Consider the following 16994-nt stretch of genomic DNA (forward strand, 5'->3'; position numbering starts at 1 on the left):
TTCTTAACACCATGTAATTCAAATGAGAATAGAAATGAGAGGCAAGGAAGGTGATTGAGGAAGAGTAAAAGGAGTGTTCAGAGAGAGGACCTGAATTCCACACTTTAAGTGGAAAATAAATTGGTTTGTTCTGTATAGTCTTCCATGTGATGACATTTAGGACAGTCCTGCAGAATGTGGCAACTGTGGCTTCTCTGGACTGATAATGGTGTCTGGCTGTGGCTCTTGATTCTGAATCGCTTTCAATAGTGTTAGCCTTCTGTAGGAAAAAGAGCTTCTCTAATACTTGATTGCAAAGGGAGATGAAAGATGTCTAGCATGAGGCTGAACACTTTGAAGATGGTGTATAAGAATAAGCTAGAGCAGACATCTTTGTATTTGACAAGTCTTTCACCTTATTAAAAAGTCCATGACAGTAAATTCTCAAATTGCCTCTTATGCCCTGTAAACTTTTGTTCTATGAGCTTTGTTTATAGTTTTTACTGTAGCCATTCTAATGAGCAGTTTCTCTTTCTAAGGTGCTTGTTTAATTAGGAGGTGGGCACAGAACTAAATTGTCTAAATTTTCCAAAAACTTAAAACTTTTGACAGTGTAGTGAACTTGCAGGTTAGAACCAAATAAAAAAATCAGTCAGATGTGGGGTAGAGCAGAATACTGTTGTTTTAATGGCATGATTTGTTTGAAATTAAGTATAACAGTTTAGGTGAGTACTGTTTCTATACCTTATTCATATTGCTACAGTACCATTGTTTAAAAAGTAAAAATTCTGAAAGCAAGTTTATGAACAGGTATGCATAGCACTTGGTGACTTTTGAAATTTCAAGAGTGTTCTGAAGAACACTTTTGAACTAAACTGTTGTCAGAGTAATTCTTCCCACTTCAGCCTTCAGCTCTTGACATACTAGTATAGTGTTACAACATGCTAACATCTTGTCAGTGATGTGCATTTTCCAAATTCCCATTGGGAAGCCAAACCTAGCCCACATTGAGGGTCTCCAGAAGATCCTTATAGAGAAGCTTATAAAATAGGTGTTGCGGCCCATGGCAGGAGGGTTGGAACTCGATCTTTAAGGTCCCTTCTAACCTAAACCATTCTATGAAATATGGACTGGATGAGCAGACAGTGAGGTGGATTGAAAACTGGCCGAATGGCTGGGCCCAGTGGATGGTGGTCAGTGGCATGAAGTCTAGTTGGAGCCCAGTCAGTAGTGGTACATGCCAGGGATCAATGCTGGGTCTCGTCCTGTTCAACACGTTAATTAATGATCAGGATGGTGGGGCAGAGTGTAACCTCAGCAAGACTGCAGGTGAGACAGAACTGGGAGGAGTGGCTGATACTTCAGAGGGTTGTGGTACCATCCAGAGGGATCTTGACAGGCTGGAGAAATGGGCTGACAGGAAACTGATGAAGTTCAGCAAGGGGAAGTGTGAAGTCCTGCAGCTGTGGAAGAACAAATACAGGTACCTTCAAAGCAAAAAAGCTGCTTTGAAGCAGAAGGACCTGGGGTTTCTGATGGAGACCAAGTTAACCATGAGCCAGCAATATTCCCTTGCGGCAAAGAAGGCTAATGGTATCCTGGTCTCCATTAGGAGCATCGCCAGCAGGTTGTTGGAAGTGATCATTCCCCTTTACTCTGTACTTGTGAGGGCAAATCTGGAGTGCTGTGTGCAGTTCTGGGCTCCTCAGTACAAGAGAGATGGAGCTACAGAAGGGGTCCAGTGAAGGGCCACTAAGATGATTAAGGGACTTTCCTCCTGTGAGGAAATGCTGAGAGCTGGCACTGTTTAGCCCAGAGAAGAGGAAGGCCCAGGGGAAATCTTATCAATGTGTACAAATATCTGAAAGGAGAGTGCAAAGAATATAAAGACGGGCTTTTTTTCAGTGATGCCCAGTGACAGGACTAGAGGCAAAGGACACAAAGTTGTTCCTTCTGGACATCAGGAAACTCTTTGACTGTGAGGGTGACAGATTGCTGGCACAGATTGGTCTCTCTCCTTGAAGATACTAAAGAGCTGTATGGACACAGTCCTGGGCAAGCAGCTCTAGGTGACCCTGCTTGAGCAGTGTTGGACTAGATAACCTCCAGAGGTTCCCTTCCAGCCTCAGGGGTTCTGCAGTCTATCCATTATGTGGACCTGCAGGATTTAGCAGTGATACTGATGGATGGCACTTACTGTGTTGTACCTCATGGTGTAAGACGTCCTCTCTGTTTAAACTTGGCTATAGCCTATGAAAATTTTGAGGGGGACAGTGATTGACAATAAGGTTGGTCCTTTATTGGATTAATTTAATTCCACAATACTAGTTTTACTGTTATAATCTCATTTAATTTATGATGGACAACTTTTTGTTCCATCACAGCTGTTTTGTGAGAAAATGATTTATTAGATTCTTACTATTATTTACTCACCTCAGTACAACTAATGTTCAAAAAAGTGAAGTGGACACTGAAAAACAGTACACAGTATGTTCAGAAAAGTAGGTGGTTCCATGTTTTAGTAACTATTAACTATTGGAAGATTATTCTATGTCAGAGTATAGAATAACTTTTAAATTGATAGGTGGCAATTTTTAGAAGCTCCTTGTGTAAGTGGAGGGGAGAATATGTCTGTTCTGGGGAAAAAAGCAAACATTTTTAACCTAAGCAATACAAATTACCTTTTCCATCAATTTTTAACTTTAATAGCTTGGTTGTACAAGAAGCAAACTTGCATGCTTCTGAAAATGGATGTAAAAATATAAAAGTATTGTTTAGCTGTGGAAGTTGCAGTTATGTTTCTTTTGGCTAACTTTGAGCTGATCCTTATTAGCATATTCTAGAACATAATTCTATTGTAGAGCATAATACTAAAACTCACACTTCATGTTGCATTTTCTTGCTGAATACACTGAAGAATAGTCTTTTCTTGACATTAATTAACACTTCGGAAAACTCGGAAGGGGAAGATGCAACTATGGAAGATATGATTTCCCCCACAAAAGTTAAAAATTTAGAATACACAAAATAGTGGTTTTATCAAAAGTGTAGATGAATTCTGTTAGAAATCTTCACATGATAGAGAAGTCCATATAACTGACGCGCATAAATATACATGTCACTTTTCTTGAGTGTGTGCAACATTTAAATGAGTAACACCATTTAAACTTATTTCTTGGTATGGCACAATTTTCAACATAATCTTGAATTGATAGTTGCTTTTCTGTTTCAAAGCTTTAATGCCAAAAACGTAGACTTTATTTTGTAATGTGTAATAGTGGAATACAGCACTTGATATTTAAAATAGTTTTCTAACAAATGTGAACAAGTTATCCTCGGGGGGCTCTGCAAATCCATGACCTTGATGATTTATACTGACAGCTTTCAATGTCTATAAATGTGGAATATAACAAGAAAATGATAAATTAGGGCTGCAGTACTTGGTTTGAAACAGTTTCACAGATGATGTAGTTTGCATCTATTCTTTCATTAATGTATTTTGCATTGAAATGGTTTTACATTGCCTTAGGTATTAATACAATAGTTGTTGTCAGCTGCAGATTGCTATTTGAATTCAAGGCAGAATAACATATTACTCACACAATGATAGCAGATTAACTTTTGAGTGATCTTGTGCATCTCATTTAGCATGTCCTTGAAGGATGATTATAATTGGCTCTGTAATTTTTCCAAAACATTTAATAAGCATAGTTTGATTTCTTATAAAACTGTAAAGTGATCCTCTTTCCTCCATTCTGAAAGAGGTGTTAAAGCTCAGTTTGCCTGCTTACAAATTTAATGACCTTTTCATACCTGATTTTTGTCCAGAGTATGATTTACTTCTCTTGCAGTTGGCTTATTAACAGCCAAAAAGTTTAAAGCCTTCTATAATCTGTCTAACCTTGAAAACAATCATTTGCTAAAGATTTTCTTTTAAATAGACATCAAACAGTTATTGAGAAATCTACAAGCTAGTAGCATTCATCGTCATTACCGCTTACTCACTTCAATGTCAATTCTTAAATATAAAAGAAATGTAGTTATTTGATTATGTTCACTTCTCTATGAAGTGATAAATAACAGAAATAGCAAACCAATTTGAGTATTCTTTGTTTTAACAGCCTGATTGCTACTCCAGTCTTGGAGAACTGTAGATATTAAGCTGCTGAGTCAATGATAGTTTTCTACTGTGTTTAGAGTTGCAGCTTGAAAGGAGGCTAATCTTTTAGTTGTTAATGCTTTTCTAAGCTTAATGGAGCAGCGCAGAAGATGGCAACTGCGTGTAATAGTTATGTTCAGTATTACAACTGAGTCAGAGTTAACTTTTTTACAGATATGCCCAGCAAGCACAAGCTTACTGTGCATAGTAGACCAACATACTGTAGTATAGAGGCTGTCGTACTTGGTTTTTGCATCTTACAAACCTTGATTGCATTTTTTTCGTCTGCTTAAACATTGATAAATGAGGCAGTCTTTGAATCTGTATGGTGGAGAGAAAAGATTAATGTGAAAAATGAAGGTGAATGTGTAGCAGGATACTGTTCTGATGAGTGATGGAAATGGGTAAACAGGTACTTGGTGGACTGTTCATGTGTACAACAGATTATGCAGGAAATGCCATACTGAACATAGCAGTCCAGTTTGGTCCATCTGTTCCTTGCTTTGAGATTTTTTTAATAAATATTATTAAAAAATTTACATAATCTTTTAACAACTGAAGATTGGATACTAAAACTTACCATGAAAGAACTGAAATTTTACTAGTTAACAAATGGAGTGATTTTTTTCCATGCTGCATGGGATGTGCTTTTCAAAAAAAAAAAAAAAAAGCTATAAAACAACCAACTGTCCACAAGATGGTCTGCCATCTTTAGATGTGTTTAGGAGGCTTTCTCTTTTACCCTTCACAATTTAGGGTGGATGTGTGAACCACTGTTCCTCTTTGCCATGCTTAATGATGTTCTGGAAATAAGAGTCTTGAATTCCAGGTTTTTATCTTTAGAATGGTAGTATGTGTAGATAGCCAGAGATGGAAACAAATTCCTTTAATGTGAGAAAGTAGATGACAGTTACTTGTGGAGTCAGATGACTTTTCAGGAAAACTGTGCAGTCTAGGTGCACAGGGAAGAAAGGTGCAATTTTGACAAAAAAGGTGGAGTCCTACTGCCTCTTGTAGGAAACACTTCTGAGTTTGTGTATTGGTGCGAGACATTGAGCGTACGACACTTGAGGCTACTTAATCGTACTAGCTTACCTGCTCCAACAGAAGCAATGCTGACAAGGGTGTGCTGTATCCTTATGAAACAGTGCTCAGTACAGGCAACTGAGCTATATCAGTTGCTGGGAGGGATAAAAGGTATTGGAATGTGACTTCCCTTGTGCTTACTGTAATTCAAATAAAGAGCTAATTAGGCTATAAATGAATAAAATCTATTCTATACCAAAATATTCTTGAAATGGAGGATTCTCTTATGGTACATTCATATTGAAACAAACTAAATTGTGTTTGACTTGTATTTCTTTACTGAATATCCTAAACTAGAGATTAGTTGTTTTTAAACTTGAATAGATGCATTTTTTTATCAGATTCTAGTTGGTAGAATTGAACATTTTGTCTTTCATGGTCACACTTTCAGATGAAATCTTGAAACAAGCTGTTAAAAGAAAACAGTAATTGTAATACTTGTATAAAGTAATAAGCATTTCTTCTTATGCCTCTTAGAGTAATATAATAACAAATGGAGTTCCCTTGTCATTTTTTATTTGGTTGTTTCATGTGACTTCGCTAGAGGGCAGTGCTATGCAAGAAATGTTTGTCAGAATTAATTTCTACACTTTTTGCACAAAATTATATATATGTTTTAAAACACCTCGATGAGAGCATTTAAAAGCCATATCTACTTGATATATGGCCCTGTAAAAAAATAAATGGAATAGGGAGTCTTTCTGCTATGCTATACAAGTACTTCCTGATAATTTCTTGAAATCACAAGCTTAATTCTTAAAAATATCTTAAACTAGAAAAAGTTAGTAGACTGCCTTCAGTTGCAGTGCTGATTGTACACTAAAGTGATCAGAAGAAATTATCTCTTCTATTTGATCTTTAACAAGATTTTCCTGTTTGGGCCACAAGTTAATCATTAGACTATATTGTATTAGTTGAACATAACAAATGTAGAAAAGGGAAACAATCAGTTTCTAACTAAACTGTGATGGCTGGTGGTTTCAGGCTTTTTATAGTAGGTGTTCAAAGTTAGCTTTAATTCATTTAAATCTTTGTTAAAGGCATTTGCTATATTTATTTCAATGTGTTTTTTTCTGCGCTCACATTCTTCTGTGTATTTATCACTGATCTGGTTGCTTATTAGGTGTTCCCACCTTAATACACCTTTTTCAGTAGAAATCTTTGGTAGCTTGTGTGATTTTAAAATGTTAAACTAGCGGTTATGGTTCCCAATGGAAAACCTTTTTCAATCTTCTTAATACTCAAATGTTTATTCCTGAAGTAGTTGCTTGCTGCAACTTCTGCAATATTTGATTTTACAACTCATTTCCACTTTACCTGTTTTATAACTTGTGCTTATGAGTGACTATTAACATACTGGGCAACTAATAAGAATGACTATTCCCTTATCTAGCCATGGGCTATGTGAGTTTGGCAAGTCTGAAATGTTCTAAGATGTGGAGTCTACAAGAGACCAAAGGATCAGAACAGCAACTCTTCCTGGGACAAGAGTTAGCAGGGCTCATCTATAGGGCTTTAAACTAGGTTTGAAGGGGGGTGGGGATGAAACCAGGATTACAAAAGTGGTGCCTGGGAGAAGCGTACCAGTGCTTCTGGGTAAAAGTGTTAGCAAGGTCTTGCAGTCTGTCCCAGTGATGGTGGGGGATGGTGAATTGTGTGACAGCAAAGACATGAGGGGTATTGATAATTTGGTAGCTACAGTAGAGTCTGAGTATGATCAGGTGCGAATTAGGGCTTGTCCCCCCAAGAAAGTGGCAGGGCAATTAGCCCAGCTGAAGTGCATCTATACTAATACACGCAGCATGGGAAATAAACAGGAGGAGCTGGAGGCCATTGTACAGCACGGAAACTATGATATAGTTGCCATCACAGAAACGTGGTGGGAGGACATACACAAGTGAAGTGCTGTAATTGATGGCTACCAACTCTTCAAAAAGGATAGGCAAGGAAGGAGAGCTGGTGGGGTGGCCCTCTATGTTAGGGGCAGTTTTGAATGTCTGGAACTTAACAGTGTGGATGACAGCGTTGAGTGTGTATGGATAAGAATTAAGGGGAAGGCCAATAAGGCAGACATCGTGATAGGAGTTTATTATAGACCTCCCAATAAGGATGCAGAAGCCGATGAAGTATTCTATAAGCAGCTGGCAGAGGTCTCACGATCATCTGCCCTTATTCTTGTGGGGGACTTCAACTTCCCAGACGTCTGCTGGAAATACTACGCAGCAGAGAGGGAACAGTCATAGAGGTTCCTGGAGTATGTGGAAGACAACTTCCTCTAGTTGGTTCCTTTACCAGCTGTGTTAGGAAGTGCCCTACTGGACCTACTGTTTGTTAACAGAGAAGGTCTTGTGGGGGATGTAAAGGTTGGAGGTTGCCAATTCTTGATCAAGTAAGGTGGGGAGCCAGCAAAACTGCCACCTTGGACTTCCGAAGGGCAGACTTTAGCCTGTTTAGGAGCATGGTCGAGAGTATCCCTTGGGAGGCAGTTTTGAAGAGCAAAGGTGCCCAGGAAGGCTGGGCATACTTCAAGCAGGCGCTCTTAAAAGCGCAGGAGAATGCCATCCCCTTGTCTCGAAAAACGAGCAGACAGGAAAGATGACCAGCCTGGCTAAATAGAGAACTTTGGCTGGACCTCAGGAAAAAAAGGAAAGCTTACATTCTCTGGAAAAGGGGGTTGGCAATTTATGAGGACTATCAAGATATAACAAAGCTATGTAGGGGGAAAACGAGAAGGGCCAAAGCTCAATCAGAACTCAGCTTGGCCACTGCAGTTAAAGACACAGTAAGAAGAGATTCTTTGAGTATATCAATAGAAAAAGGAAGACTAGGGAAAATGTAAGCCCACTGGTGAATGAGACAGGTGCCCTAGTGGTGGAAGACACAGAGAAGGCAGAGTTACTGAATGCCTTCTTTTCTTCGGTCTTCACTGCTAAAGCTGTCCCTCACGAATCCCATACCCTGAAGGCAAAGGGGAAGGTCTGGAGAGAGGAAGATTTTCCCTCAGTTGAGGAGAATTGGGTCAGAGACCACTTGGCCAAGCTGGACATTCATAAGTCCATGGGCCCTGACAGGATGCACCCTTGAGCGCTGAGAGAGCTGGCAGATGTCATTGCTAGACCACTCTCCATAGTCTTTGAATGGTCATGGAGAACAGGAGAGGTGCCCGAGGACTGGAGGAAGGCTGACATCACTCCAATCTTCAAAAAAGGCAAGAAGGAACTACAGACTGGTTAGTCTCACCTCTGTCCCTGGGAAGGTAATGGAGTGACTCGTTCTGGATGTCATCTCCAAACATGCTGAGGAACAGGAAGTTATTGGAAGTGGTCAACATGGATTTACCAAGGGTAAATCATGCTTAACCAATCTGATAGCTTTCTATGATGTTATAAGTGGTTGGCTGGATGAGGGGAGAGTCGTAGATGTCATCTACCTTGACTTTAGCAAGGCTTTTGACACTGTCTCCCATAACATCCTGATTAGGAAGCTGAGGAAGTATGGGCTAGATGAGGTGACAGTGAGGTGGATTGAGAGCTGGCTGTGGGACAGAACTCAGAGGGCTGTGATCAGGGCACAGAGTCTAGTTGGAGGCCTGTAACCAGTGGTGTCCCCCAGGGGTCAATACTTGGTCCAATTTTGTTCAATATATTCATCAATGACCTGGATGAGGGGACAGAGTGTATCCTCAGCAAGTTTGCTGATGATACCAAACCGGGTGGGGTGGCTGACACCGCAGAGGGCCGTGCTGCCATCCAGCGTGACCTGGACAGGCTGGAGAGCTGGGCAGAGAAGAACCTAATGAGGTTCAACAGGAGCAAGTGCAAGGTCCTGCACCTGAGGAGGAAGAATGCTAGGCACCAGTACAGGTTAGGGGTGGACCTGCTGGGAAGTAGCTCTGAGGAGAGGGATCTGGGTGTCGTGGTAGACAGTAAACTATCCATGAGGCAGCAATGTGCCCTTGTTGCCAAAAAAGGCCAATGGAATCCTGAGCTGCATAGGGAAGAGTGTGGCCAGTAGGTCGAGGGAGGTCGTTCTCCCCCTCTACTCTGCACTGGTGAGGCCACAACTGGAATACTGTGTCCAGTTTTGGGCTCCCCAGTTCAAGAGGGACAGGGAACTGCTGGAGCGAGTCCAGCGAAGGGCAACTAAGATGATTAAGGGCTTGGAGCACCTCCCTTATGAGGAAAGGCTGAGAGAGCTGGGACTCTTGAGCCTGGAGAAGAGAAGGCTGAGGGGAGACCTTATTAATGCTTACAAGTATCTAGAGGGTGGGTTGAAGGAGGATGGAGCCAGGCTCTTTTCAATGGTTCCCAGTGACAGGATGAGGGGTAATGGGCACAAGTTGGAACATAGGAAGTTCTGTTCAAATACATGGAAACACTTCTTTACGGTTTGGGTGACAGAGCACCGGAACAGGCTGCCCAGGGAGGTTGTGGAGTCCTCTTCTCTGGAGATTTTCAAGACCCGCCTGGATGCAATCCTGAGTAATGTGCTCTGGGCAATCCTGCTTTAGCAGGGGAGTTGGACTAGATGATCTCTAGGGGTCCCTTCCAGCTCTGAAAATTCTGTGATTCCGTGATTCCTTCTGAATCTCAACTGTGGAATGAAAGGAGAATAGTTGGATCTGCTGCAGACAGGGTGGGAAGGAAAGGGGCACAGGAGAAGTGAAGATCAAGCAAACTGGAAGCAATGCTGATATAATCTCTATTGAGGTATTTTAGTGCGCTCTTTGGAGCACAGAGTGTATTTAGGCTCAATGGCATGCTGAGAGAACAGGTAGAGAATGCTGCTCACTGTTCTTCAGTGCCTACTGATACTGCATAAACAGTATTGAACTAATTGTTGCTTTCATGTGAGTTACAGGCTCCTGCTTTACTAATGATGGATTTCTTGGCAAATTCTTGTCTCAGGCCTAGCTACTGCTTCTGTGAACAACAAATAAGGAAGAAGTGTTAAGAGCTTTGTTTACACTGATGGTTTTTTTTATAGGATAGGTAAGCTGGGTTTTCTGTTGCTTTGCTTGAGTTATGTTGGGTTTTTTTTCCTTTTCTCCTTCAGAGCAGGAAATCACCTACTTCAAGAAATCTATGAAGTATAAATATGAACTTCATCCATCCAGAGATATCATCTATATTGCCTGTGGGCAGACTCTCAAATCAGAATGAGACAACTTGCTCAAGGATGATGCAGTCTAATTTGTACTTACTATGTAGTGAGCTCTTCAGGTTTGCTTTCCAGCCCTTAAGCTAACTGATAGAGGGTGATATCTTGTATGGATCATCTGTGGGGGCTCAAGAAAGGGGACTCTTCTCTAAATTTTGACTATAAATTTAGATATTTTTTTTCCCCTACTGCAAAAATGGGGTTTCAGTGAAGCTGATCAGGCATGCAGTGATAGCAGTCTGAGACTTTAAAGACCTAACCTTGCAGCATGTATTATCAGATACCAGCCTCAACAGTTAGTGTTAATTAAATCACCTTGAAGAACCTATGTGGAAAAAATAACCATGTATGCTATAATTGCTTGTTACATTTAGATGAGTTTTTACTCTTTAGTGTGGTTCCTCTTATCTGACTTAACAGTTTCCAGGACTTATTTTTAGATAACTTTTGCCTAGAAATGTTGTTTTGCTGGTGTAAATATGTTAAGACTTAATTACTTGTTTTATCAAAATTCACGCATATAGATTAACTTGTCTTAACTACTTTAAAGGCTCTTCTGATCTGTTTTTATTCATATTCCAAACTTTGAACAACAATTTGTTTCAGGACTGACCCCTCTGTTTTGGCTTTATTGTACAGCTTTGGTTTTCCTGTGTTATCTTCGATGTGTTGGTTGCTTGTTGAGTTGCAAATGCCCAAAATAATAGCCCATTAATAACTTGCGCTAACACAGAGGATTAAAACTTTGTTCAGGGCAGCCTCAAATTTCTACATCAGCCTGAAGGCAAATGCAACCCTGAAACTGAGCAAATAGAGTTTCTGTTCAGACTTGTGACACATCACATGAGATGACTCATCTTTCTGTCCTTCATTCTATATTGATGTCTTGAAGGACCAATGTGGATTTTTTTCTCCCACTGATGATGGGAGACTTACTTGCATAATCATCTCACTAGCATCTTTTGTATTCAAGGAAGGAACTTAAGCTGCCTTTATCACTAGAGCAAGCTTGATATTCAAGTATGTAATTCACGTCTGCAAAAACAGGAAAACAATGCATCACTTTAAGAGTTGCAGTTTGCTGTGTAGAAACACAGATTTAGAAGACTTGGAACTCTCAATCTTGTTCCTTAACTATTTCTGAGTAAATACTTACTATCTGTTAGTTGATGGTAGCTGTTTGAAGCAAACAGGTGGAAACCTCTGCCTAATGGTGAAATCGTAATTGTTTCAAAGCTTAGGGTAGTAAAATTGTGTAGGCCTATTGTTGTAGAAATTGTATTATTATATTTATTTCTACATACTGAATGTCTTTGACTCTGGCTGGAAATGTTTTGGGTTCCACAGAGGAACTCTGATTAGGATTTCAGCCTGCATTCTAGTTATGAAGTTGGGTGGTGTTTATACTTTCACCTAACTTCTGGAGTTAGGCTACGAAAAGCCAGACCTGAGTGAGCTCTTCAGGGTCAATATGGGCTAAATATTCCTCAGTCTTCAAAAATGATCTGAACGGTAGGGTTGAGTGTATAGTCATCAAGTTTGAGAAAGATATCAAACTGGGACAAGTAGATACAACAGAATGAAGAGCCACTGTAGAGACATTGGCAGGTGGGAAGATTAGGCCAACAAAGAGTGGCATCAGGTTTAGCAGATGTTAAGGCCTTCTCTTGGAATGGATTCATTCCAAGCAACAGTTCATGTTCATGCTGGCATCTGACCTGCTGGTGGATGGCTCTGCTGAAAAGGACCAGGAAGTTCTAGCAGACAGCAAGCTGAGCGTGAGCCAGCCATGTGCCCTGCAGCAGAAAGGCAAACAGTGTCCTGGGCTGCATCAGCAAAAGCATAGCCAGTAGATAAGGGACATGATTGTTTCTCTCTACTTGGTGCTTCCAAAGCCACTCATGAGAATACTGTGTCTGGTTTTGGTCCCCCAGTTTAAGAAACTGGAAGACTGTAGAGGCTCCAGTAAAGGCTTGTGAAAGCAATTAGAGAGCTGGAGAACACAACCCATACAGAAAGGTTGAAGGAGTTTTCTTCAGCCTAGAAAAGAGGAGGATTGTGGGAGACTGCTTTTTAGCTCCTATAGGTAGCAAAGCAGCTTGATACTTTTCAAGGAGATACTCTAAAAGGAGAACCGAGCCATATTTACGAAGAGAGTTGTAAAGTCCAGCCTAAGTTAAATTTTTTTTTTCCTTACCTAAAATACTTAATCTTGTAGGTAGGCCTGTCTTTGGCTGTGTAGCTGTGTTCAAACCAGAACTTCTAGAAAGTCTTGGAAATTTTGTTGCACTCTCCAGCCTGTGGTGAGATGTCTTTCCCTTGTATAGCTTTTACAGCAAAAACTCTAACGTAGGGACTGAAATTGCCAGTTACCTTTTGTAGCTAAAAAAAATGGAGTTTAACTTTATTTGGAACAATCTGTAAACAGTGCTGCAGATAACTCTTTTTTTTTTTTTGGGTGGCAAATGAGTCTGTGAAGGCCTGAAATGCTGAGCAGATCAGATAGCTAATAACCTACCTTATTCTCTAGTCTATGGTAAAACCAATTCTAATATGTCATAGCTATGCAAAAAATGTCATGTAGTGCAAGTTGTCAACAATCTAGCTGAATGTGTTCTTTGCTAATATATACTTCGAGAAATATTTAAAGGAAAATACTTTTCTCCTACCTACCCTTACTTAAATGCTTTAAAGTAATTTAACAGGTACCACTGTTTCCTTGGTTTTGAAGTCTGTAGAGAGAGACATACACTGTCTGCCTGTTGAACTTAACTGGCACTGTTCCAATGGTTTACTGGTAATTGTTACTCTAAACATAAACCTAATTCCACAGTAAGCGAACAAGGTTGTCAGACTGCTAAACTTCTGTTTCATGCTTTTGTAGCCTAATACTTGGAGGAATGTTTCCTGAAGTCATGGTATATTGTCGTTTGCAGATTGAAACTGAAGTTTGTGGGCTCTGTCAGATGTTTATATTGAAATGGTTATTAATTTAAATAGTTAATGTGGTTTTGAACTACAATAATAGTAAATAAGACCCTTTTGTTAAAGGGGCTTAGAAATGGGTGCTGTTGGCAGGGTATATGGTATCTTGAAAAATAGGCCAAAAAGATGGACAGTGTCTTGCTTTGGGTACACCGTATGAGACATTAGTATGTCTAAGTAGGTTCTTAAGCAGGTCAACTCAAGTCTTGTGTACAGAAAGCTCATGTGATCTGACAGCATGTATGGTGACATAACACACCAGCATTTGTGTTAAATCTATTCTTGTTATGAAGTGTAAAGCTGTGCTCAAAGAGGGGGGGTGTCATTCCTGTGGAAATCTATAAAACTGCTTATTTCTGAAGCTAGTGAATATTCAGGTATGAAGCACTCTAGTAAAACTGCATGTGTTAATTGTGATTAAAAGAAAGAAAAGAAAAACCTTCCTGCTGAGCTCCGCACCAAAAGGCTCTTATCACCAACAGCCTCCCCCACACAGTAAAATAAATAAAAAGCCTATGGCTAATGTCTCTAAGCTGCTTGAAGAAACTTCTGACCTTGGCCTATATCTATAAGACTCATAGGGTAGCAGGGAGGAAACCTTACAGATTTTTGCCATGGAAAATCTAAGCACAGTGCTGATGTAGAAGCTGGCAAATACTTTCAATGGTATAGGATTTATAACTAGGGGTAAATGCCAACAAAACTTATGATTGTGAATGGGTATCTAAGCAGTCTTTGAGTGTTACTGAATTTAGGTGTTCGCCTAGCTTCTGCTGTATCTTTTTACTGCAGAAATTTTTTTTAATAAATCACATACTCTCTACATAATTTCACTTTAAAAGCTGAAGACTACTAGCTATGAAGAAATTGTGTATTGCTTCTAAAACTATTTAAGTTCAATATCTAGAAATTCCTGTATCTCACCATGTTTTGATTACAGTCTGAAGTGGGAAAGTTAAGGTTTTGGGAAGCTAAACAATTTGACAAAAAAACCTGAGGGCTAGCTTGATAAATCTTCAGTGGGCTATGTGTATGTGATGTCTTAACACAAGCTGTTCTTCCCATTATCACGAGATGTTTAAGTACTGTTGGGACAATGCAGAACACTGGAATCTGCATAACATGTTTGTTATGTTTTGCTCAAAAAATTGAAAGGATTGCCTTAGTCTGTGGGGGAGGCTGGGGGGGGACGACGGGGCTGCAGAACAGCAGTGATACCTTAAGGCTGCTGTATATTATAGCTGTATCAGATGAAAATGTATGGCAGAAAATTTGAGTACGTATGTTTCCTTTTTATTTTAGGCTTATGGTATGTCAGCTTTGCCTCTAAACTTGATTAAGGGAACTACTAGTGCAGCTTATGAACGTTTAGAGAACACTGAAGACATTGAAGAAGTGGAACAACATTTATTAAGGATTAAATCAAAGGTATGGTCTTCACTGTTCACACTTTCTTAATGAATTTTTTTTTATTGCTTGCTTACTAGTTTATGGTCATGGTGTAGAGAGTTCTTGTTCCAATAAGAATAGCAAATCAGAAGTGACTAGCTTGCAGTTATTTGTGTTATTTGGAAACAAATCTGGTCACTTGCGTAGTAGAGATCAGGTTTTCTTTATCAGTCCTGCAGTAGCAGTTATTTCTTTCTGGCTAATAATGGTGCTGATGAGCTAAACTCAAACTTCTCCAGTCCTTGGATATATGCAAGAGGTACTTTGTAGAAGTTAATATTCTTAACTTCACTGAGTCTGCTACCAGATATGGCATCCAATTTGCTGATCCTTGCTCAATGTAGTTATCAACACTAGATACTTGCCACATGGAGCTGTCATGAGTTAGATTCATCAAACTATTAATCATCTTTATGAATAAATAACAGCCCTAGATATTCTTGCTTCCTGGGTAATGTACCTTGCTGTTATAAATAATTTCTTTATGAAAAGCATATCTATGGAAGTTCTGAATCCTAAATATCCCTAGGATGTTAACACCATTTGTAAACCCGTGATGGCTTTGTAGCTCACTGAAATGCTGTGCCTAGTTTAAGCAGGATACTTAACAGCCAAAGAGCACAAGCTGAGGGAGGGTAAGATTTCTCCTTTACATACAAGATGTTAGGGATAATCTCCTACTCTTTTCACAACCCATTTCAGATAATGATTTGACCAGTGTTTTTCCAGCCCTGAGTGGGGGGAAGGGGCATTAAGATACATCTCTGTCCTGGTAGTCCATCTGTGCTGTTGTGTGCTCTGTGATAGTAGACCTCAGCAGTGCTGAAACAGTTCCAACAGTCCTCCCTTGTGATACTTGGCTGCCTCCACACAGTGTGGGCACCTTCAGTGTTCTAGAAATCTTGTTGCATAATGAAACCTTAAAAAGTAGTCTCCCCCACTTTAAATTGTGAAGTTTTGGTTTTATACAGAGTACTACTTTGACAAAGGCATCTGTATTACGGAAATCAATATGAGAAAAATGAGAAATCCCTGAAAAATGGACCATTACTTATTACAGAAGACTATGTTGGGTTATGAGAGTTTGCAAGCAACTGGTCTTGTTGTTCGATCTAGCTAACAAATAGGCTCGAAAAGTAGAAAGTCTTTAATTATATCTATATTTTAATGTGACCATTAGCATAAACTAATTTTCCTTGGTTTATGGATTATGGTCAGGATTCTACCTCGGTGTGTAATTAAAATCTTAGATCTTCAGTTACATTTGCATGAAGTACTGAAGAAAGTGGGTGTTACTGAGGGTAATGTACAGTAAAAACCAGAAGTATGAAAGTATGCTACTTAATCTAATGAAAAGACTCAGTATGTAGTATGGTCTTCTGCTATTAGTACACCTGGTAGCTTTATTTCATTAGTCTTAAATAATCAAAGCTTGAACTTGCAGCTTGGGAGCTTGGACTGTTTTCAAAAAGTCTTTTTCAAGTCCCTGAGGTGCTATACAGGGTATGGAGAATGTGTTCCTGTTAAAAGTACATTGTAATCTCAAATTTGTTACGTGTGCCTAGAATGTGGTCTTAATCTTGTAACCTTTTTGAGAAATTTATCTAGAATAGATTTGCTTTAACTTCATCTGGTGTGAAGTGTTTCAATATTTGCAGGAAGGCTCTTTTAAAATAAGCAGAAAAAAATTAATACAGAATTTCATAATTAAAAATATATTGGGAGATACTCTAAAACTACAAGAATCTCTCTTTTTTTTTTTTTTTATCTAAGGATCAGGTTTTTTATACAGTAGCATCAATGTTAGAAAAAATTCTGGTTCAGTTACCTAATGCCTATCTTGTTGCTTTTGCTTATTAGTGTATAACTGTGGTTTAAGGATGTGCTACTCAATTTACAGAGTGCAATGGCACCTGATCAGTATGAGGCTCGGAATCAAAGTACATTCTTAATTGTTGGTTTGATTATATTTATCTAGTACACTCAACTAATTCTTGAGGCAACGGTGCCTCTTGTTTGGATTTAGGTAAGGCTAATTTTTGGAGCGTCAAGTCATATTGTTCTTGCAAGTATAAGAAACATAGCTGAGTATCTGTAGTGGAATGCTGGAAAGAAAATACAGATGCCAAACTTAATATGTTGACTTAGCTATGGAATTTGAAGTGAAGAGAACTCT

At 39.4% G+C, this 16994-nt stretch overlaps 1 protein-coding gene across 1 annotated transcript in view; it reads left to right on the forward strand.

Moving 5' to 3' along the window:
* The window catches only part of LMBRD1 (LMBR1 domain containing 1), an 87148-nt gene that overhangs the window by 37169 nt on the left and 32985 nt on the right, over positions 1-16994 (forward strand). The window contains exon 7 of the mRNA XM_082480814.1: positions 14672-14797. Coding sequence (XP_082336940.1) covers positions 14672-14797 — 126 coding nt within the window. The remainder of the gene's footprint in view (positions 1-14671; positions 14798-16994) is intronic.

Source organism: Vanellus vanellus, assembly GCF_965231255.1.
Source record: "Vanellus vanellus genome assembly, chromosome: 3".
In the NCBI taxonomy this organism is placed as follows: domain Eukaryota; kingdom Metazoa; phylum Chordata; class Aves; order Charadriiformes; family Charadriidae; genus Vanellus; species Vanellus vanellus.